This window comes from Trifolium pratense, linkage group LG1 (assembly GCF_020283565.1).
Source record: "Trifolium pratense cultivar HEN17-A07 linkage group LG1, ARS_RC_1.1, whole genome shotgun sequence".
In the NCBI taxonomy this organism is placed as follows: domain Eukaryota; kingdom Viridiplantae; phylum Streptophyta; class Magnoliopsida; order Fabales; family Fabaceae; genus Trifolium; species Trifolium pratense.
The window spans coordinates 27504495-27527203 of record NC_060059.1 but is presented as its reverse complement, the minus strand read 5'-3'; the positions used below and the strand labels follow the sequence as shown (position 1 = coordinate 27527203).

General features: G+C 34.3%; 3 protein-coding genes across 4 annotated transcripts; 2 read left to right on the top strand and 1 right to left on the bottom strand.

The window, feature by feature from the left end:
- The first annotated feature begins 660 nt into the window (after nt 1–660).
- Nucleotides 661–13243, top strand: LOC123909937 (serine/threonine-protein kinase CTR1-like). 2 transcript variants are annotated; one of them, XM_045960883.1, is made up of 17 exons: nt 661–1149; nt 2430–2731; nt 2820–2961; nt 3206–3309; nt 3960–4165; nt 5465–5560; nt 5753–5893; nt 6021–6061; nt 7326–7394; nt 7550–7650; nt 7749–7833; nt 7937–8035; nt 9378–9446; nt 9541–9672; nt 11287–11381; nt 11684–11837; nt 12982–13243. In XM_045960883.1, exons 1-16 carry the CDS (start codon nt 880–882, stop codon nt 11757–11759), a joined length of 2028 nt encoding a protein of 675 aa, XP_045816839.1. In that variant the 5' UTR covers nt 661–879; the 3' UTR covers nt 11760–11837; nt 12982–13243. The 2 variants fall into 2 exon arrangements, with proteins under 2 accessions (XP_045816839.1, XP_045816848.1); XM_045960892.1 differs by lacking the exon at nt 12982–13243 and adding an exon at nt 11470–11525 and having other exon boundaries at nt 733–1149; nt 11684–11822.
- A 2590-nt stretch (nt 13244–15833) lies between these two features.
- On the bottom strand, nt 15834–16447 carry LOC123924736. Its single transcript, XM_045977705.1, has one exon. The coding sequence runs from the start codon at nt 16342–16344 to the stop codon at nt 15886–15888; it is 459 nt and encodes a 152-aa protein (XP_045833661.1). The 5' UTR covers nt 16345–16447; the 3' UTR covers nt 15834–15885.
- Nucleotides 16448–17222: 775 nt separating this feature from the next.
- On the top strand, nt 17223–21913 carry LOC123883927 (glycerol-3-phosphate dehydrogenase SDP6, mitochondrial-like). Its single transcript, XM_045932899.1, has 6 exons — nt 17223–17935; nt 18503–18976; nt 19826–20157; nt 20521–20681; nt 20877–21135; nt 21312–21913. The coding sequence occupies exons 1-6, from the start codon at nt 17581–17583 to the stop codon at nt 21609–21611; spliced, it is 1881 nt and encodes a 626-aa protein (XP_045788855.1). The 5' UTR covers nt 17223–17580; the 3' UTR covers nt 21612–21913.
- The last annotated feature ends 796 nt before the right edge of the window (nt 21914–22709 follow it).

Genomic DNA, 22709 nt, shown 5'->3' with positions numbered 1-22709 from the left:
CATCATCAATAGACCAAATTTAGTAATTTCACTCACCAGAAAAAATTTATTGTTATTTTTTATAATAAAAATAATAAATACAACATTTTGTTGTTTATATTTGAGCTCGGAGAGAATATTTTTATTAATAAAGGTTCAATCGCACATTTGATCCTTTATGCTTATTTAAGGTTTCAAGTTGGTCCCTTATATTTTAAAAGTTTCAAGTTGGTCCCTTATGTTTTAAAAGTTTAAAGTTGATTCCTGAAATTTGAAAATTTGAATTAGTTAGTCCCTATTTATTCATCTTTATACTACTAACTAATTCAAATTTTAGAAACTTGGGGGACCAGCTTAAAATTTTTAAAATATAAGAAATCAATTTGAAACAAAATAAACATAATGGATCAATTTAAAATTTAAAATAAATATAAGGGACTAAACGTACGATTAAACCAAGAATAAAATGTGGTACATAAAAAAAACTGACAAAAAAAAAATATGGTCTTTCAAAAATATTGGTTTAGTCTTTTGTCAAATTTTTTATTGCCAAATTTCTCTCTCACTCTTTGTTAAAGTTGATTTATTTTATATGAATGTGTTGCCAGATTTTTATTGGTTGAGACCAAATATGTCTTCTTGGTCTAAAGACCATGTAAGAGTTTCTCATAAAATACTACTAAATTATATGCCTGGTATTGCAACGCGTGTCCTACTAGTTTGGTACAAAAAGAGTAAAAAACATAAAGGCAAAAATAAAAAGCTATAAGTAATTTTGACAGAAAGAGAAAAAGAAGAAGAAGAAGAAGAAGAAGAAGATAGGATATTTGTTGAAAGAGGAAAGTTGGGTAACGCCTGCCTAGAACTTCGTGAAGACTGATTTGACTTACTGACAAAGAAATGTACGGCGGTGGTCACCGTGAACGCGAATCTGAATCTGACACCACGAGAATGCACAGCGATGAAGATGATGAAGATGAAAACGATGAAGGTTCGTTCAAAAGCTGGGCAAAGCAAACAGAAGAAAGCTATCAGTTGCAGCTTGCACTGGCGCTTCGCATTTCATCTCATTCAGCTTCTTCCGCTCAATCTAATTACTTGTTGGATTTTGAACCTTCTTCTTCTTCTTCTTCTTCTGATTCTCCTCAATCACTTTCACACCGTTTTTGGGTGGGTACTCTCTGATCTCTCTCTCTCTCACGCATTTGTAAATTAGAGTATACACAATAGAATTTCTCATGTGCTAGTTAGAATATCTCATGTGCTAGTTTGATTTGATTTTAATTTGATTTTCTTAGACTGAGTTGGGCCTAACTAAACCATACAAAACTGACATGTAAGGTGAGAATTGTCCGGTTATTAGATGACCGAAAATAACTAATTATTTTCGTCAACTATATTCACGGGTTGGCTTAGGAAATATAAATTTATTATTTCACTAGTTATGAAAGTAGCTAAATAATTGTTTGACAAATATGCAATGGTGTGTATATGATGGTAGTACCTAAGTTAAGCCTTTTAAAATTAAAAGTTAGATGTCCCTTGAGCTTAGCTCAATTGGCGGAACATTGCATTATATATGCATGGGGCCGGGATTCGAGCCCCGGTCATCCCACTTATCCACTTTAAGGGTGAAATTTCTAGCCACCAAGCTACTTGACGAAAAAATAATAATTAAAAGTTAGATTTTTTAAAAAAATAATTAAAAGTTAGATTTATGTGAATCTAAATAATGTCATACTTTTGCTAAGTTCTTTTTGGTCTCTGGTTTATCTGATTAAGGTCTTGTTTGGATAAACAACTTAATTAAGCATTTATAGTGTAAGTGATTATTCTATAACTGCTTATGTATAAGCTGTTTTTGAAACCAAAAATAAAACAAAGTCAAACTTTTTTATATAAGCTATAAGTTGTTTTCATTAGCTATCGTGGAGAGCCTATAGAAACAAGCTGTTTCTGTAAGCTATCCCAAACAATCTCACAGGTACTTATGCCAGTAAATAAGCTCAAATAATCTAATCCATATGGGTCCCAAAATACTCATTTATTGACTGAAAATTTGTAATTGCTCTATAGATGTAATTAGGGCCCGCTTTTATCTGCCAGAGTTGAAAATATTTATAAAATAAAAGAGCAGGTATTAAAAACACTCCGGGTTCAATGTGTGTACAACATTTTTACAAGATACATACCATATACTGATTGTGCTCACCTTTTCTATGTGTTGTACTGAACTAGTTGACTGTGACACAGTTCACTTCATTGTTAATGAGTAATTTTTAAATTTACTTGACACTTGATAGTGTAAAGTAGCTTTGTAATCATCCACGAACCTTTTAATTCAATGTTTAATCTACAGAGCTACCAATTGCCATATATACACAATTTTTGTTCATTAATCTTTCATGAACTGGAATTATATTCGGTGTTCATTAACCTTTCCTTACCAGGTAAATGGTTGTTTGCAATACTCTGACAAAGTTCTAGATGGCTTTTACATAATCCATGGGATGGATCCATATACATGGACTATAAGTACCGATATGCAAAATGTTGGTATGATTCCATCATTTGAATCACTGATGTCTGTTAAACCATGTGATAACTCGTCAGTTGTAGTTGTTGCTATTGACAAATCTAGAGACCCTGGTTTGAGAGAACTGCAAAGTAGGGTGTTAAGTCTTTCAAGTAACTGGATTACTATCAAAGATGCAACTGATCAGCTTGCAAATCTTGTTTATAGTAGGATGGGGTAAGTTCACCTGTCTTCAATTTTTTTAATAAGAAAAAGTGGCATTAGCATTGACATCTTTTTAACAAGCTTTTATTCTTTTAAATAGGGGAGGATCTTCCGACGAGGAAAATTTAGGTATACGCTGGAAGGAATGCTCTGAAATACTTAAAAGCTGTCTACAATGTATCATTCTTCCAATTGGAAGCTTACCAGTTGGCCTTTGTGTTCATCGAGCATTGCTGTTTAAAGTAATATTCATTATTGGATTCATTATTTTTTTACTCATTTTCTGGTCAGGACAATTTTTTACTTCAATAAGTCTGAGATGAGCTTTTCCAAAAAAAAAAAAAAGTATCACTAAGATGATTGCTGTTTTATCTTCTAGTTCCTTATTGTACACCTTGAAGTTCTGAACTGTGAATATTATTTTTAGCATGCTTTTGAAGTTTGGTTACATTTTGCATGTGAATATCCTAACAATTTTAATTGCAGGTGTTAGCAGATTTAATTAACCTACCGTGTCGAATTGCTAAGGGCTGCAAGTATTGTAGAAAGGACATGGGTGCTTCTTGTTTAGTACAATTTGGTTCTGACAGGTCAGTTGCCTTTGTTAATTATTGAAATACATGTTCGAATATGAATTTTTTTAAATTACTTGCGACTTTGTGGGGGGTAAAATGATCAGATTTTGAAGATCGGTATTTTAGATTATTTTGTTAGAAATCGGTGCTTTTGAATTTAAAAGTGATATTGAGCTTTATTTTTTTTTTCTTCGATGGAAAGAAATTAATGTGAAGGTGGGACTGGGGAGGCATAATTACCCCATAATAAAGGGATACATTTTCCACAATCATTGGCAAGCTTAATATGTTCAGGAAGAATAATGGTTTAATTTTCAGGCTTATAGAACCAAATAACGACTCGAGGATAACTAACTAAGTCTTGTCTTTCCTTATTTATTCCTAGTACAAACCAAATTACACATAAACATAAACTGTCACGGATAAATATAAAACTGCCATAAGGAACTGCTTATAAATAACTAGTTCCTGCCAAAAGAGAAAAGTGCAGCGCCAATAAATCCATGAGATATTATTTGTAAAATGGCCCCGTTGAGCCCAATATCAGTTATAGAACCAATTCCTATAATTATGAAACCTAACATAACTGACATGGTCAGTTTCAGCCTCTCCTCTTGATAATCCTTAATAAGAGGTATAACAGAATACTGTATACACCTTTCCAGGGAGTATATGATTGATTTAGTAGGAAGGCCTGGGGAAACATGTCCACCCGATTCTTCAGTGAATTCTGCATCTTCGATGTTGATCCCTTCACCATTATGTCATCCAAGGTTCAAGCCAGTTGAAACAGCTGAATATACAAAGACAATGGCCCAATTGTATTTCTTGGACAACCAAGCACTGCATCTTGTATTTGATACCAAATCAGGTTATTTCCTTTGCCTTTCTGGATGCCTTTTTTAAATAAAATAATTGTCGGGTGCAATTAGAGTATTTAGAAAAGCGAGGAACCTTCTTTTTTTATTAACCAAAAATAATTATCTCTTTTTTCCCCTTTCTCTTAGCTTACATCACCTGGGCTTTTATAATTATATCCCTGGACTTTCAAATATTGACTGCTGGAGTAAATCTTTGTTTTTCAATGAAATGTTAAAAGTTACCAATATACACAAATGGAAAATAATGTTACATTACATTATTTGGAATATTATTTTATTATTTACAACCTCTGGTCCTGATTATAAGAGCTTTTTTTGGTCTCATTTATAAGAAAAAAATTACAACTTTTAAGATGTATTTATTGATTTATATTGATTTTTCTTCGGACCAGAGGTAGTACTCCCTCCGTCCCAAACTGAGTGACCTATTTTACACATTAAGAAAATTATATAAATGAAAGAGAGAGAATAGTATTTTTACTAAAGTAACCTTAATAAGTATTGGTGTATTTACAATTATCATAAATGCAAAGTGGAAGATTTAATTAAGAGTGATGTAAGTAATAGAGGGTAGAATTGGAAAAAAGTAATTAAGGTTGCATTGAAAATTGAAAAGGTCGGTTATTTTGGGATAAATTCTTTTTGCACAAAGGTCACTCATTTTGGGATGGAGGGAGTATTACAATGTTAAAAGTGTCATTGAATTTGAGTTGTATTAGTTGTACTTGAGTTATTTTTATCATATGTCATTGTAACACTTATTCCGTTTTATTATTTAAATTACTTAGAACTCTGTAGATTTCTAGCACGAAAAAGATTCCTTCTTTATTGAAGGTAGAAGGAGTGTTGTTTTGTTTTTATCATTAGTTTATCCCTTTTGTTGTGGGTATTTTCTTGAGGAAACTTTCTTGTAGAATTTCATGGTTATTGTAGTGGCTTCGTTTTCTGTAATTTTTCCTCAGGTTGTGTTTGTTTTGTGGTTTCCTACAAGCATTTTGTTAGTGTAATCCTTTGATTGTGTCTGTACGGCCACACATTTTGGTCGTTTTGGTATTGTTATTCTGTTGGTTGATAGTATGTGTTATTCTATATTTGTTGCTTCTTTCTGCCATATCAATTTAAAACCTTGCATGATATTGTTCATACAGCGTAATCCTTAATATGTTATTATTATTTTAGGAAGGAAATGTAATTTTGAATATATAAATGTTAATGAGAAATATCAAAAGTTTAACAAGGTATCTGTCCCCATAGTATACCTCTAAAATTGCTGATTTTCGTCATGACAGGAGGTACTATTGATTGTAGTGACAAAATGGATCTACAGCAAACTGAAATGTTTGGCACAAACTATGCTAGTGGGAACAACCAGATAGTTGCTTTGAGTAAGAATTAATCGTCTTTTCTATAGTAGGAGAAAGAATGAGCAAAATCTCCTTCTCATTAAACAGATTATACCTTCTGTATTTAATATGCCTAATCTGTTTTTCTAATAAACAAGCTCAAAAGCTCTGTATTCTCTGTTTTCTGTGATAATGGCACTGGATTCTCCTAATTTGATATACTATTTCGTGTAGGTCCTGGTACAGAGGAACATGTGTCTTTCAATGAAGCAAACCAGTCAGTAGTGAATTATTCAAGTCATGCAGTTGACCTTGAGGAGGAAGATCTGGACATTCCGTGGAGTGAACTTATTTTGAAGGAGAACATTGGGACAGGTACTGTATTTGAAACTTTGTGTAAGATATATAGTGTAAAATTTTCTGATTCTACCCAAGTAGTCTGTGTATTAGAGAAAATCTAATATGAAACAGTAAAATAAGAGCATCAATAACTGTTTTTCAGGGTCATTTGGAACTGTCCTTCGTGCAGACTGGCGTGGCTCTGTAAGCATTTATTTCTTCAAACCTACTTATTCATCTGTCCGCATTATAAGGATATCAACATTCATGCTGTTGCTGTCATTCATTATTGTTAGAAAAATTGAAGAATGAGAATGACCGAGTGTTGTAACCTGTTAGTCTTCCTATCTTCATATTTATTTATACCGAAAGATAAAACACAATATAAGAGGGATGAGTCCAGGTCTATAAAATATAACAATTAATGGAGTAAATTTTACTCGCTCCCCTGAGAGAAGTTTGAATTACACTCCTCTGCCCTCTTATGTAAAGTATACACTTTCTTCCCTTGAGAAATAAATATATACAGTATACCCTCTCCTAAGAAATGCTTAAATTACTATGCTCCCTTAAAAGTTAAATATGTATTACACTTTAATTATCAATTTTAACATAAATAGATATTTTTATGATAACAATAAATTCTAAACCACCATTTTCTGTCAAAAAAAAAAAAACTTTTAGCCACCATTTAAGAAATCAATTTTCCTTTTTTTTTTATAACTTCTAATGTCAATGATAATTAACTTTGTAACATTTTATTATTAATTTTTTGATTTTAGAATAATAAAATTCAATTTTAAATATCATTTTTAATTGACTTTAGTAATTTGTCCAAGATTTTAATTTTATCCTGTATTTGCTTTATAGTTTCTCATAGGGTTTAAAATGGGCTAAAGTGTTTATCAAGGAAGGGGAGTGTAGATTTTAACATAAAAGGGGAATAGAGTGTAATCCAATCATCTTTCAGGGGAGGAGAGTGTAATTTTCTCTATTGTTTGCATAAGAGGGAGGGGAGTGTATATTTTAACCTAAGAGGGGAGGGTAGTGTAATTTAAGTATCCTCAGGAGAGGGGAGTGTATTTTACTCTAGATAACAATCATATTTATCTTGTGGGGGAAACTGCTCCATTCATCTATCTATGAATAGATTTGCCACTGTCTGCACCAATTCAAATGTTACCTGTGCCATTGTCTGATGATTTTTTACTATAAATCAAGTAAAACACTTTGCCTTCTCTGATAAATCGGGTCGTTTTCAACAAGAACATGGTGGCTATAAGTGGATCTCCTAGGGGATCAATGACTATAACTCTTGAACTGCTGACTCCAAAACTGAAGAAAGAACAACTTACCATTGTGACAACTATTACTCCATTTTACATGTTTTTATGCTGTCCTTTCTGCATTGGTTGGGGTTATAGGGTACAATCTGCTAACCAAATTCTAACTGTGTGTTCCCATTCAGGATGTTGCTGTGAAGATACTTAAGGTGCAGGGTTTTGATTCTGAACGATTTGAAGAGTTTCTAAAGGAGGTATTCATTATTATTTTTATTCATGTTCTTTTTTAGTTTTTCTTTTTCTTTTTTCTTTTCCAGATTGAGGCCATGGAATGATTTTATATTATATTTCACATATTCATTTTTTTGTCCTCATTGATTTTACTTCAGTATCCCAGTTTATTTCATAGGTCACACTCATGAAGCGCCTACGTCATCCAAACATTGTACTTCTAATGGGTGCCGTTGTCCAACCACCAAAGTTATCAATAGTAACAGAATATTTATCAAGGTGCAATAATTTCCCGACACAATCATCACTTTTTGTGGTTGGAAGTGATTTTAGGCTGAATGTTTTATTCTTAAGCAAATAGTCTCCTTGAATTTCAGAGGAAGCTTGTATGAACTTCTGCAGATGCCAACTGTTGGACCCTCAATCAGTGAGAAGCGTCGTTTAAGTATGGCTTATGACGTGGTATGTCTTCATTGATTAGTCTCACAATTTCTATGATTTTTCTTTGTCATAAAAAAGAAAGTGCTCCTTCACTAAGACTTTTTGAGATTTGATGTTTGTCTAGGCAAGTGGAATGAATTATCTTCATCAAATGAAACCTCCCATTGTTCATAGAGATTTGAAGTCTCCAAATCTTTTGGTTGACGATTCATACACTGTTAAGGTATGTTAGAAAATATAAAAGATCTATAATCTCCTTATTCTGTTATAAAATAAAATATATTAAGAGTATCTTATATTATGTGACCATTTTCTGAATATTATTAATTGGATTCATGGTAAAGAGGTCATTTACATTCATGTAGATTTATCATTTTATGCTAATAACTACTTGGCTAGAATAGAGCTAGGTTCCAGGAAGCAAATCAGTCTTTGTAAAAGGAAACAAAGGAAAAAAAATTGTTCACAAGAAAACAGAAATAATCTGTTGTAATACAAGTCTTTGGACTTGATTGAACAAATTACTTTCTCTATTTCTTGCTCCTCCATGACCAAATTTCCACTTAGAAAACATATGATATCCGCCTACAAAATGAGCATGTCTTCAATTCCATGGATAGATTTCCGCCTTTCATAATAGTAGTCCTCTTCCAAACATGGTTTTAAGGCATTGTGGAACATGATCTAGGCCTGCAATTGTCTTACTTCGGGTGATCCATGAAATGGCATACAAAGATTTTACTTCCAGTAGCTTTACACCCGAGCTTTCCTATCTCGTTGAGAAGATTTAGGATGGTCAAAATTAATATGGTAAAATGGATTGTATTATTTCAATTTCAATAGAGTGCACTCCTTAAATAGGAGAATTACAATACACATAATTTCCTTAAAAAAGGAACTGACTTGCCGATCATAACCCTTTGTCAGGCTTCTTCTCTCAGTGGTCTGTACCTCTGAAAAAGTCTCAAATAGCGGGCAACGAAGTCTTCCCGAGAATTCTTCCCCTTACTTTATCCAGTTCTTTGGGAAGCCCTGCAAGAAAGACAAAATGACAACCATTTTCCTGCATCTTTATAAACTGAACACTATCTTATTCTTCGGTACACTTCCAGTCATCCTCTTAGAAAAGGTCAAACTCCTGTCATAGGTCATCAAGTAGTTTTGTTCATGGGCCATGATAACACAGGACAGTGGATTTTGTTATTTAATAAACATCACTGTTTCTAGCTAGGGAAAACTCTACAGCTAAGCTGTTACTTACATGTTATGATGCTATCATCAATTTTAGCATGGGCTAGAGTTTTCAAGGAAGGTCAATACCAAGGTGGCTCGGGCTCCACCCAACTCAATAATTAAACTTGCTAAAGTCAAGGCCACCCACTAAAATTAGTGCATAAGACATAAGAGGAAGATAAAACCTGAACTGATACACACACACACACACAAAAAAAAAAAAAGCCTTTGCCTAGGATAGCTATTCCTTGTACAATGTCCTTGCATCGTGGATATATGGATCTACAGATTATGGTTTATCGAAGCTCATTTTGTTTATAATATTTACTCAGGTATGTGACTTTGGCCTTTCACGTACAAAATCAAATACATATCTTTCATCTAGAACAGCTGCTGGAACGGTAAGTTCTACTCCTTAACTGAAAAAGTTCGTTGTTTTTTAAAAACTTTTTCTTATGTAAACTAATTCTTTGATGGTTTGACATTCTAAATCAGCCTGAATGGATGGCACCAGAAGTCATCCGAGGTGAACCATCAAATGAAAAATGTGATGTATTTAGCTTTGGTGTAATCTTGTGGGAATTGGTGACCCTTCAACAACCATGGAGGGAATTAAATCCTTCACAGGTAGATTATTTTCCTTGTCTTGACACTTCGGATTGTAAGCTTATCTCGAGAATACTGTGCAGAAGAAACGATATTGTTCCTTTCTTTGAAATCTGATTTTGGAGAAAGTTCTCTTTACACACACACACATGCATGCGCGCGCGTGTGTATTTAAAAGATTTAGTGAACATTTTTTTATAGTTCTTTCATCTTTCAAAAAGTATTTATTTTAAAGGGGGTGGGGGAGGGGTTTTTATTAATAGGGGAGAGGGAGGCGCCTGTGTCTTCAATAATGAATACAGAAATGCACGGAGTGACCTCAATTGTGATAGTTTTTTAACACATGTATGATGGAAAAAACAATGGGCTGGAGAGGAGTGGGCTGAGCACAAATGTTGGGTCATGGGTGGTCGCTATTTTAATACCTCCTTTTTTTATTTTATTTTTTTATTTTATTTATTTTCTGAATATATTTCTTTTGCATTTTACATTAACTGCTTGTAGTTTGATTTCCTTATATAAATACATTTCCAGGCCATATATCATCCAATGTGGAACTCTTTAACATGTGTAATATGTGAATTTGTTAGAGAACAGAGATCAGTTTCCTAATTGTATTTGGGCTTGTGCCCACGATACCACCTCTAATTCTTGCAGTTTGATGAATATTAAAAACTGACTCAAATCCAAGCAATATGTTGAGGACGTTACCACATTGACTAGAGATATAAATAATGTAGTTGTTATAAGGATCCGACAATCCTCACTCCTTGGCTAACTTTTGGAACTGGGTTAAACTCACCCCAAATTCCAAGATGGCACCAGAATGTAGTCCTTCTAAGAATTGAATAATCTTCGCTTCTTGAGCTAACTTTTGGGGTTGAGTTAGGTTCACCCCGTAGATTTATAGTTGTTCTCACTTCATATGGCTACCTATAGATGCATAGTTGTGTTAACTTCACAGTCTAAATGTTCTCTCGAGGGGCTTCAGATGATAACCAATACTATTTGATATCTCTAACTTACCCCCCTCCAGCTGAAGGAGGGTGTAATACTGTGGGGGAATTGAACACTCTGTAATAGTGATATAATTGAAGAATTCTAGTAGGAGAGAGAGGGCCCTAGTGAGACACATTTGCCCTGAGCTGCTACGTGTAAAACACAGTATTTTTACCATGACAAATGAATATAGTTTCATGTATTTGGTTCTGCATGGAGCACACATAACATGCTGTAATGTACCAACAACTGATCTATAGACCATTGGATCAATTATATTATCAGGCCCTTCTTTTGATAGTTGGACGTATGGAATCCCTTCAATTATATAAGCAGCTTTGTTCCACTGATTTTTTTCTTTTTGTTTTATTATCTGTTTTATAGTTTCTGAGGAGGATTCCTTCTCCTTTGTTCTTTCTGTTCGTAATGTTTTTCCTTTCATCTTGATAAAATTGTTCTTTTTATACAAAAAGGTTAAATCTAGACTAAATATTTTTACCGATCCCTATATTGTAATTCACCCAAATTAAAATTTGATGGCCAAGGCTGTATGTTATCTCCTCTGGTTAAGCTTCTTCCTCACTATCCCGTCTGTGCATAGGTCATTATTTGACAATCAAAATACTGTCAGTGTAGGTTGTTGCAGCTGTTGGTTTTATGGGCAAAAGGCTAGACATTCCGAGGCATGTGAATCCTCAAGTGGCTGCCTTGATTGAGCTCTGCTGGTCTACGTAAGTAAATTAAAAAATTACTTTGATTCTTTTGTTTTTTGGTATATGAATTTTAAGCTTAGTGGTGATTGTCTCATCCTACATTCAGGGTAATGCCCTGGGCTCAATGAGACACATACAGATGACTCGTCAACAAGGGCCCTGGTAGGATTCAAATCCCACCAATTTGTTAATGTGGCGTGCTCTTACTAGTTATGCCTACCATTGTCCAACTAATTATAATGTGTGGTTCAATAGGTTCCTGCATTTTTTGTAATACCTTGCCATATGGTTGAATCTGAAATAATAGTTTCTTACTGTAGGGAACAAAAGAGGCGGCCTTCTTTTTCCTACATTATGAAATGTTTGCAGCAAATAATTGCTGATGCTGAAGTGTGAATAAGTTCATGTTGATAAACATCTACCACTATACAGATGATAAATAACAACATTATACCTGGATTACAGTTTATTCAGGTATGTCTTAATTTGAAATTATTTAAGTTCAGCATTTTGTTACTTATGTTTAATGTGATACACTGGTACTCATAATTTCAAATTCAGAATCATTTATGAACATAGTTTGCAATAGATGCGCAAATAAATTGAGCCATTCATGTTTTATTTGGTTTAAATCTTCCAACCTAGCCTGAACTTAGCTTATTTATTAATGGGAAAATGGAGTATGTTTGAAGTATTGTAAGACTTCATTGATTTCCGAGCAGTATTGTAAGACTTCATTGATTTCCGAGCTCTAGTTCCTTTTGGGTCAAACATATTGGATCGATTAGACATTTAGAAAATTCACTCAACGGAAATTGACAGCTATAATAGCTAGTTATGATCTTAACCATGAAGAAATTGGTTAGTAAAATCAAATAAGTGGTTCACCTTGATGGACCATTGTTGTTAAATGGTGGAATGGAGTGACAGATATTTTGACAACCATCATAGCCATTCATGGTGGCAGCACAGGCCACCATGGCGTGTTTATAGCGAGTTTTTGGCCTTCCACTGTATTCTGTGATCCGTCATCACCAACAATGTCATCACTAACCTGTCAATAGTATGTTCTTGTTGGATTTAACTTATTATTTGTTGAAATCAATAATTTCCAATTTAATTTTTTACAAGTATTTATCAAAACATCTTTGCAAGAAATTAATTACCAAAGTATGATTTCAAATCCTACCTTGCATGTGTTTTTTATTTTCTTCATTGGGATTAAAACCCTCAAATATGGGAGGGAGAATTAAAAGAAATGCATTGGTGGCTTTAGAGGATTTTGAATAAATTTTCAAATCAATTACTCTTCAAACAAATAAATATTACTCATGAGTATTTTCATTCCATTCAAAAACACTCCCCAAATCCCCTCCCTTTTTCTCTTAACTGTCAAACAAAGCCTAGGGTAGTGATATTCCTTATCCAAGCAATAAATAACTTTCCTAGATGTCAAACACAAAAATCCTCCAATTAAGTACCTCAACTAACAGGGAAAATCCTTAATATATTAGAGTTCTACTAAAAATTCACCCCCATTTTGCATAAAGTTTTTGGTAAAAATGTACTAGTATATTGCTGATTAAGCTATTGCTGATTGTTTGTGTTTGGTTTACAGGATCTAGCTGAAGAGCTGAATTATGTTACTGGTTGATAGAGAAGCAGCCTACTTTTTATGTTATATATATAATAATATACATATCATTTGCTTTCCATGTATATATAATGATCATGTATCACTTCAGGGTTCTGATTTATATTTGTAATTCTTTTTGAAAATGCTATTTTTTTTCTCAATATTGTCATTACAATGGGAAGATAAATGTAGATATAAGCATTCAGCAATATTTTAACTACTCATTATTACTAGGGAGTTCAAACTTTTGCGTTCTTGCACTTTTGGGTTAGTAGTGAAAAAAAAAAATCAAAGGTTTAAAATGCAAAATATATAAGAATCTATTCTCATTTTCGTAAGTTCAGAGGATTCGGTTGACCCCTCAACCCCTCGCCCCGGCTTCTCTTTCCCAACTTTGTGCATAATCCATTTCTCCACTATACCTTTGCTTGACTAAGTCAGCAGATGAATTAGTATGGGGTTGCTCTCCTGATGGCGTTTTCTGTGGACACATGTTCGTGAACTTAACCAAGCAGTTGATTCTCTCGCCAAATATGTGCTTAGGTTAGACACGGAGTTAAATGTTTTTCATATTGTTCCAAGTTTGGTTGATTGCATTAAGGGTGACTTGTCTGGAGTTGCTTTTCCTAAGTCGTCTCAGTTTGTTTTGAACCTTTGGCTCCTTTTTTTTTTTTGGTACATGAACCTTTGGCTCCTTTATTTCACCGAAAAGAATAATACATAATATTTATTATATTCGAACATAAATTAAAACTAGAAGTACATATAGTTCCTTCTTGAGTAAATTAAAACTAGAAGTATATAGTTCCTTCTTGAGTTTTGATTAAATGTCACACACTTGCCCTCTAACATTTTATAACACTGACCTCTCAAATTAATTTTGTTTAGTATGTTAAAAAGATGGAACTGGAATCTCGTTGTTAGGTCTTAATACAAACTACTTGCGCATGATTATAATACTTGAGCAAAGCAAAAATATTTTTTTATGTTTCTTCACACTAGAAAGCTAAAATCGTAAAGGGAGCATGCTCAACAATCAAACCCCTCCCTAGTATATGCTTTAAATTCCCTTCACCAAATAGGGAACATCCTGTTAGTCAATCAACCCTTAGATCACATTAACAAAATAGACACCTCCATTAACCTGTCACATATGCAAACACAACAACACATATTGGTGACCTTCCATGGATTGGGATTTTCTATTGTTACAATAGGACGCTGTAAGAGATCAGAACCATCCGGTCGGCTGAGATCATTTATAGTGATTTTGTAACTAAGTTAATTTAAACCATTTGATCTATAATTAATGGCTGAGATACAAAACAATGTGAAACAGTGTGTTTTATTACTGCAGGAAATCTCAAGCCGACTTTCCATGGCAACACTCCCCCTGCCACCCAACACAAGGGAAATGAAAGAATTTAACAGTAATGAATGAGTAGCTCAAATCATTCCTAAAGTTTAACAGAAAAATAGAAAAACAATGATTCCTAATGAATATTTGAGTGGGAGAACAACGGGAAAGAACCTTCTATACTTCTCTTATGGGGAGAGTTCACAAGCAGCAATCGTTTCTTCTGTTAGGTAAGTCAATAACGGCGTTAATAGCTTAGGAGGGGTCAAGGATTGAACCCCTGCTTAATAGACCCAAATCCCTTATCACTTGGACTATGTACAAATAAATAAATAGGTAATTTTCCTTATCACTTTTACATAAATTTCACGATATTTATGAGTTATCGATAATTTGTTGTCAGAACTGTTTAGTTGTCTAATCCACATCCTAAAACCTATACAGTTATCAATTAAGCAAGCTAGTCTAGTTTTTTTGCTTTTATAAAATACTGCTCTGTAAAGAAACATGACAAGGATAACAAACATTGTATTAAATTTTTTATCAAACACCAGACAAGAAAAATCCAAATTATGCAGGATAACAAATAGTAGCAAAAACTGGCAAAGAACAAATATATATTATGTAATATGAATAATGAAGCTTTATTGAGATTGATGGTAGGGAGAATTGCAAAATTTTCATTTTACTTTTAGGTATGAATTTCCATTATATGTCACAATTGTTTAATATAGACTAACTACTTATCTATGGAATGTTAAAGCAAACATATGATAGTGAGACAGTTCAATTGTCATTCATGGTTTCATTCAAAACCCAAAAAACCTAGATTTTTAGGTATACAGAGAAAAACATGACAAACAATTGGGGGAAAAACACAACAGAACCACAAGAGTAATGTAAGCAATGTTGAATTACTTCTCAATTACATCGATCATATGAAAGAAAGTATCAGATCTAAAAATTGCATTGTCCATTGGAATGATAAAAGCAAATGAAAAATAACAGCGAGAATCCTTAAAAACTAGACAAATTAATAGACAAAAGAATCAAATAACAAGTCTACACTCTTTAGAATTTTTGGGTTCAGTCTAAGTCAACCTTCCCACACTCTTAAAACACGCCCTCAAGCCCGTCCAAGACTCGACATCTATAGCTTTTGATTCGAGTGACCCAATAGATCTTAAATAGAATCTACTCTAATATCATCATAGAGTTTAGGTCGGATTGATATCTCCCACACATAGGCATTATGTACAATACTCCTAACATAAACCACAAGAATTGGGAGTTTGGCCCAACTCAACCCTACAAAACTGGTCGGTAAGGTGAAGATGGTCTCTTCTACTTATAAACCTTTTGCACAGACCACCTCACATCCGATGTGGGACTACTTAGCAGTAATAACAATGCTTTATCCACAAAATTACCAACAAGTACAACAACAACAACAATAGTAGTAGTGGCTGTGCAAAAGTAATAAGTTATCCATTATGTATATATGAAAATGACATTACAAAAGAGTATAATTAAAGAAGGGCAATGAGAATGAAAATGAGAAGAGCAGCAATGAAAGAGTATTTGAGGGCAGCAACAAGAATAGCCAAAGAAATAAACAAAAGTTGGAAGAGAACTTGAACACTTGCCCATGTAAGAAGACCTGTTAATCCAAGTGCAAGAAGATTATCAGGATCTGGGTCTAAAAGGTTACTCCAATTCAAACCAAAAAAATAAGAAGAGGGTTTTCTTTGTTGTTCTTCTTGTCCATTGGAGGAATTGGAACCAGAAGAAGAAGAGGGTTGTTGTTGTTGTTGTGATTCCTTTACCCCATTGTTGTTGTTATTGTTGTTGGATGCAGCAGCAGCAACAAACAAAGGAAGTGGTTTTCGAGGAGGAGGATTGAAGAAGGATGATTGAGGATTATTATGGTAATGGTGAGAAGAAGGAAATGAGAGTGATATCAAATTGGTTAACCCTAACATCCTCATGACATCGCTCTGTCTATGCTATTCACAATTCATAGCTACCAGAAATGAAATATGCTATTTTATCTTTTTGACAAACAAACACATATTAGGAATATTTATTAGGAAATTCTTTTTTTCCACTATCATATCATATTATTTATAAAATGAATGTCTATTTTTTGTAAAAAAAAAAAATGAATGTCTATTTTTTGTTTTTTTGGGTTATAAAGCTAAAGAAAATAAATAAGGACAAAAAGAGAAGGGAAAACACTCTTTGGAACCAAAATTGGGAAGAGTTGGCGGAGAAAAGCTCCATCAAATCATGCAGAGGAGTACAATGAACTAAACGAGAAGAAACTCTAAGTTTATCGAAAAAGACAGCATAATTATTTTTTTCCCGAAAGGTGTGGATAATGTGTACTTCCCAATTAAATTGAATGAGATATTTGATGTCTTAAATAAGGGTGGTATACTTATGAAATTTAGGAGTTATAACATGAAGGATATCGACACAATTGAGAGTTTCTAAAACAAGCAATGTCTAGTAATCAAGTTGATTAGTCAATAACAAAATATTTCATAATGAAGAATATTAGAAGATCAAGAGAGGAACCTGGAGAAACTTGAGATCCAAGCCTCTAAAGGATGACGAAGAAGCCCTCTAAACCCATAATGAATAGGGTTGCCGTCATTGTGATAGCTGCCATCAACATTAAGAATGGTGTCAAGTTGATTGGAGGAGTTTTATATGACCCATCTATCCTCAGGTTTAACAGCCTGGACCCTCTTTTCTACGTATTTAGTAGATAATCCAAACAATGTATCTCATGATCATCTTTACCCATCTCTAATAGAGTTTTTGTTTTCTTATAAATTCTCTTAAGTGTATCTCAAAAAATAAGACTCAGTCTTAAGTAATATCAACCATAAGCAAAATAAATATCAATTGATCTCAAAAACACCACTCATATTTCTTAGATCATAAAGAAGAACCAATTTCCTTGAATGTGAAATACTATACCAGTACTTGCTAAATAAGAACAAACCTATTTTTCCTTTTTTCAATAAACAAATGTATTATTTGCGACTCAAGTAATTGGATCTATTTAAGGAGTTGAGTGAATGATTAACAAGTGTAATAATCTACCGCTTATAACACTTGCCGAACTTTGTTTAATTTAAGTAGAAACTAGTCATAGTCGGTAGTAGTCTCTTTGACTTGTTGAAATAAGTCCCACATTTCTCTCTGTCTTTTTAATGACTCGCCTGAGGCGACTCGGTACCGCCCTCGGAGCTGCTGCAGCCACCGCTTACGGCGGTGCAATCCTTCTTTCACCTTCATTTTCATCTAACGATCATGGATCCCAGCTCACTGCCTTCCAACACAAGATCCACAACCCAGACGCCGTCCTCCCATCCAGACAAGTACAGCAGTCGTCACTCACCGGCTCCACCTCCTCCAACCCTCTCGACATTCTCGTAATTGGTGGAGGAGCCACCGGTACCGGCGTTGCCTTGGATGCTGCAACACGTGGACTCCGTGTTGGCCTCGTTGAAAGAGAGGATTTCTCTTCTGGAACTTCTTCTCGCTCCACAAAGCTCATACATGGAGGTAGCTTAACTACTCGTCTTCTTTTTCTTCTTCTCCGCAATCATTATCATTAATTACTATTATTAGTCCGTTGTTAAATTGTTGCTTTTTAATATACTAATGAAATTGTTTAGGTAGATTAGGAGAATTTGCAAAATGAAATTGACGGTTACTAATTTAGTTATGATGTGATTAGTAAAGGAAATCTTGTCGGGAAAACAATTAACTCTTAGGAAGAGTTTGCCGCCCATTTGGGTCCACAAGGCTCGAGAGATTAGTCTCTGCAGTTGTGCGTAGAGGATATCTGGTTTATGTCAAAAAATTAATCTCTCGAAATATTGCATACTTGAAATTTACATGCAGAATTAAAGAATGTGTGTTGTTTGGATAACTCAAGGTTTTTGAAGTTTCCTTGCATATAAGTTAAAATAAGATTGATAAAAACCAATCTTCATCCTAAGACTGTTGAATGTAGTTTCAATGCTATAGGGAATTGTTATGATAATTTTATGTCTTGTTTTACTTCCTTTTTTGTTAGCACTTAGCAGTATGTACTTGTTGATATAATATTTCCGTTTTTGGTCCTAGGTGTTCGTTACTTGGAAAAAGCTGTCTTTAAACTGGACTATGGCCAACTCAAGTTAGTATTCCATGCACTTGAGGAGCGTAAACAGGTTATTGACAATGCACCACACCTATGCAATGCTTTACCTTGCATGACTCCATGTTTTGACTGGTTTGAAGTAGTTTACTTCTGGATAGGCTTGAAAATGTACGATCTGGTAGCAGGAGCACGACTTTTGCATTTATCGAGATATTATTCTACGAAAGAGTCCATTGAGCTCTTTCCCACATTGGCAACAGAGGGAAATGGTAGAAGCTTGAGGGGCACAGTTGTTTATTATGATGGCCAGATGAATGATGCGCGTCTTAATGTTGGATTGGCTTGCACGGCTGCATTGGCTGGTGCAGCAGTGATGAACCATGCTGAAGTTGTATCCCTATTGAAGGACGATGTTGGTGAACGGATAATTGGTGCACGAATTAGGGACAATTTAACTGGTAACACCTTTTATTTCTATTTGTTACCGTTAACCTCTATTGTTTACTATATTTTTCACTTTTTTGGTTATAGCATTCAGTACACATTTGGATAAGCAATATAATTAAGAATTTATTAATAAGCACTTATGACATGAGAGTTTGTGTTATAAGAGCTTACATCATAGCTGATTTTCATACGCATATCTGAAAATCTTATTGAAACAAACTAAAAAAATCCTAAAATATCTTACAGCATAAGCACATCTGAAAATCTTATTGAAATAAGCTATTTTTATAAGTTTAATCAAACACCTACTTAAGCGATAAGGTAAGGCCATATAAGCTCCACAAAAACTCTTCCAAATGCCCCATTGGTGTGGGGATTGAAGTTGTTATTGTGTGACTGACACAAAATGACTCAGACCCCATTGGACCAGCTTTTTATAGCATAAGATTGTTCTTTATATCTGATTGAATAAGAGATTAGACAATGTATGGAAGACACACAATCGGAGGAATTATTTCTTAGAAGTATAATCTTTTTATTTTTTTATGATTTGGTTGTGGACTAAGTATAATGAATACCGTTACCTTACAAGTGTGTATACTGCAGTTAGGGGCGTCCAAAAAAACCAAAAACCGAACCAGAGAACTGGACAAAACCCTTTAAACCGAACCGGTTCATAAAAAATGAGAACCAAACTGCATTTAGAAAAATGGTTCGGTTAATTGATTTCTTGTGTGGGAACCAAACTGAGACAAACTAATTACAGTTGTGGGTGAACCCTGCACAACCAGTTTGTAGTTGTTAATTGTTTCAATAGTTCCGTTTTTAATTTATTTTATTTGTTATTTTGCATGATGCAGGCAAAGAATTTGATACGTATGCAAAAGTAATTGTGAATGCAGCTGGTCCGTTTTGTGATTCAGTAAGGAAAATGGCTGACAAAAATGTACGAGATGTGATTTGTCCAAGCAGCGGTGTACATATTATACTCCCTGATTATTATTCTCCAGAGGGTATGGGTTTAATTGTTCCTAAAACTAAGGACGGGCGTGTTGTTTTTATGCTGCCTTGGTTGGGAAGAACAGTTGCCGGGACTACAGACTCCAATACTGCCATTACTTTTCTTCCAGAACCACATGAAGATGAAATACAATTTATATTAGACGCCATCTCTGACTACCTTAATGTTAAGGTATGATATGATATAGCCGCTAATAAAGTAAACTCTTAACAAACTATTTTTCCTTTTCTTTCCAATGTTAGTTGCAGAAATTAAATGATCCCCTGCTTATTACTTGTTTGGAAATAATTTGTATAATCTTAGGCCAGAGTCATGACAGCATCTTGCATTATAAATCTGTGAGCTCTATTACTATGGTGTTATATCTTTTCATTTGTAGGAACACCCTTCTCTCTACCCCTTCATTTGTCATTAAAAAAAATACTGGGTCGTCCTTGTTAATACAGTACTTGATTGATGTCCTTATACTTTATACTTTTCTCCATTATACAGTTTTTTTATTATTAAAAACTAAATAATGCTTGGAAAACCTAGGTCCGACGCTCTGATGTTCTTTCTGCTTGGAGTGGCATTCGACCATTAGCAACGGACCCATCAGCTAAAAATACTGAAAGCATTTCCAGGGATCATGTTGTCTTTGAAGATCACCCTGGTTTAGTTACCATCACTGGTGGCAAGTGGACAACCTATCGCAGGTAATTCCAAGCTCAAGGTTGTTGATGTTTTTCCTAATGTTTCTCCAGGCATATTATGATCATACTAACCAATATGTTAATCCTTCCATACTTCGCCTGAATCATTCATTAGTTTCTTGCCTTCTCATTGTTCCATTCCAGCATGCAACATTCTTATTGTAAAAACATTCTGATTAATATTACACTGTGTTTCAGCATGGCTGAAGATGCTGTTAATATAGCTATAAAGGCTGGGAAACTGACCCCCACTGGTGAATGTGTGACCAACAACCTTAGGATTGTCGGTGGCGAAGGGTGGGATCCTGCTTCTTTTACAGTTCTCACGCAACAGTATGTGCGCATGAAATTAACACATGGGGGAAAAGTTGTTCCTGGGGTAATGGACACCGCTTCAGCTAAACACCTGTCTCATGCATATGGAACATTGGGTGAACGGGTGGCTGCCATTGCTCAGGTTAGCTTCTCTGAATTACTTAACACAAGGATTTAGTCTGGTTTGAAAAATTAAAAGAAAACCTGTGCATTTTAGTTATGGTATATAAGTGGTGATTTTTTTAGAAATAAACAACGTGCTTATGGTTTAATCCATGGGAAGGTTTATATTAATTGTACATTTTGTTTTGTATGTAGAATGAAAATTTGGGTAAGCGGCTTGCTCATGGTTACCCTTTTTTGGAGGCTGAGGTGGCTTACTGTGCTCGTCATGAGTACTGTGAATCAGCCATTGACTTCATTGCACGGAGGTCTCGCCTCGCTTTCCTCGACACTGATGCAGCAAGACGGGCATTACCTCGTGTGATTCAATTATTGGCAGCTGAGCATAAATGGGACAAATCAAGGCAGAAGGAAGAGCTGCAGAAGGCTAAAGATTTTTTGGAGACTTTTAAATCATCCAAAAATGCCCAGTTCTATGATGGGAAGCACAATTAGTAAATTGTTGTCCATATCAGCCCACACATTGTATATAGAAATTCTGCTGCTGTTATTTATTTTCAAGTTGTCCACTTCTGCTGGGTTCCAAAGGGATGAATAACAAATAAATTAATAAATAAATAATGTACAAGGACAAATATTCTCACGGTCTGTATTTGTCTATTTGATTTTGAACTAGAAAGGGATTCACATTGCAAACCTGGTGTTTTTGCATATAGAGCTTCTGTGTGTCAATGTATATACGAATTTGAGGGTTTATCTAGCAACCCCTTTTAAAAAGAACTATATTATCCATCTTATTTGAATGTACAAGTTTTATGCTAAAAGTAAAAGTCACGAATTGTGCCACAAAATCATACACTTAGTAGGTTAGAGGGTGAAAAGTGGGCGGTTGGGAGGTTATAGAGTTGACGATGTCATGATGGAAAAAATCGTTGAGTTGTTCGAGCATGATTATGGGGTTTGCAATGCACGGTTAAAGGGAGAAGGGTTTGGAGTTGTAAGAGATTAATCATGGAATATGGTTATTTGGTTGCAGGGGTTCTTGGAATAGGCTCGCGAGGTGATAGCGAACATAACATGTCTGTTCCGCCTAATGGGATTGCTTGGGGAGTTTTGCCTGGTGATGCATGCAGGCTTCATAAGAATGTTTAGTTAGCAGAGGAATCATGAGCAGGGGATAGAAAAAATTAGGATTAATTATACTTTTGGGCCCTATCTATATTTTAGGTTTCAAGTTGGTCTTTTATCTTTTAAAAGTTTTAAATTTGTCTCTTATCTTTTCTGCCGTTCAATTAATTAGTCCCTATCTTTTAAAGAAATTTATGATTTGTGTTTTTTTTTTTAATTACACTTTTGATCTCTTATCTTTATTTTAGGTTTTAAATTGATCTCTTATCTTTTAAAAGTTTCAATTAGTTGGTCCCTTAGCTTTGTGATTTCTGTTGGTGTTGAGTTGTGGTGGTTAAACGACAGAAAAGATAAGGGACCAACTTGAAACTTTTAAAAGATAAGAGACCAACTTAAAACCTAAAATACCTAAAATAAAGATAACTGGCCAAAAGTTAATTAAGCCTTTAACTTGTGTTTAAGTTT

What these genes read in the sequence shown, in the direction of transcription:
- LOC123909937 (XM_045960883.1), top strand. Translation starts at nt 880, where the DNA reads ATGTACGGCGGTGGTCACCGTGAACGCGAATCTGAATCTGACACCACG. An exon ending in GAAGGAGAACATTGGGACAG is followed by an intron (nt 5,894 to 6,020) that starts GTACTGTATTTG and finishes ACTGTTTTTCAG; the next exon opens with GGTCATTTGGAACTGTCCTT. An exon ending in TTGAAGAGTTTCTAAAGGAG is followed by an intron (nt 7,395 to 7,549) that starts GTATTCATTATT and finishes TTTATTTCATAG; the next exon opens with GTCACACTCATGAAGCGCCT.
- LOC123924736 (XM_045977705.1), bottom strand. Translation starts at nt 16,344, where the DNA reads ATGAGGATGTTAGGGTTAACCAATTTGATATCACTCTCATTTCCTTCT.
- LOC123883927 (XM_045932899.1), top strand. Translation starts at nt 17,581, where the DNA reads ATGACTCGCCTGAGGCGACTCGGTACCGCCCTCGGAGCTGCTGCAGCC. An exon ending in AAGTGGACAACCTATCGCAG is followed by an intron (nt 20,682 to 20,876) that starts GTAATTCCAAGC and finishes ACTGTGTTTCAG; the next exon opens with CATGGCTGAAGATGCTGTTA. An exon ending in GGGTGGCTGCCATTGCTCAG is followed by an intron (nt 21,136 to 21,311) that starts GTTAGCTTCTCT and finishes TTTTGTATGTAG; the next exon opens with AATGAAAATTTGGGTAAGCG.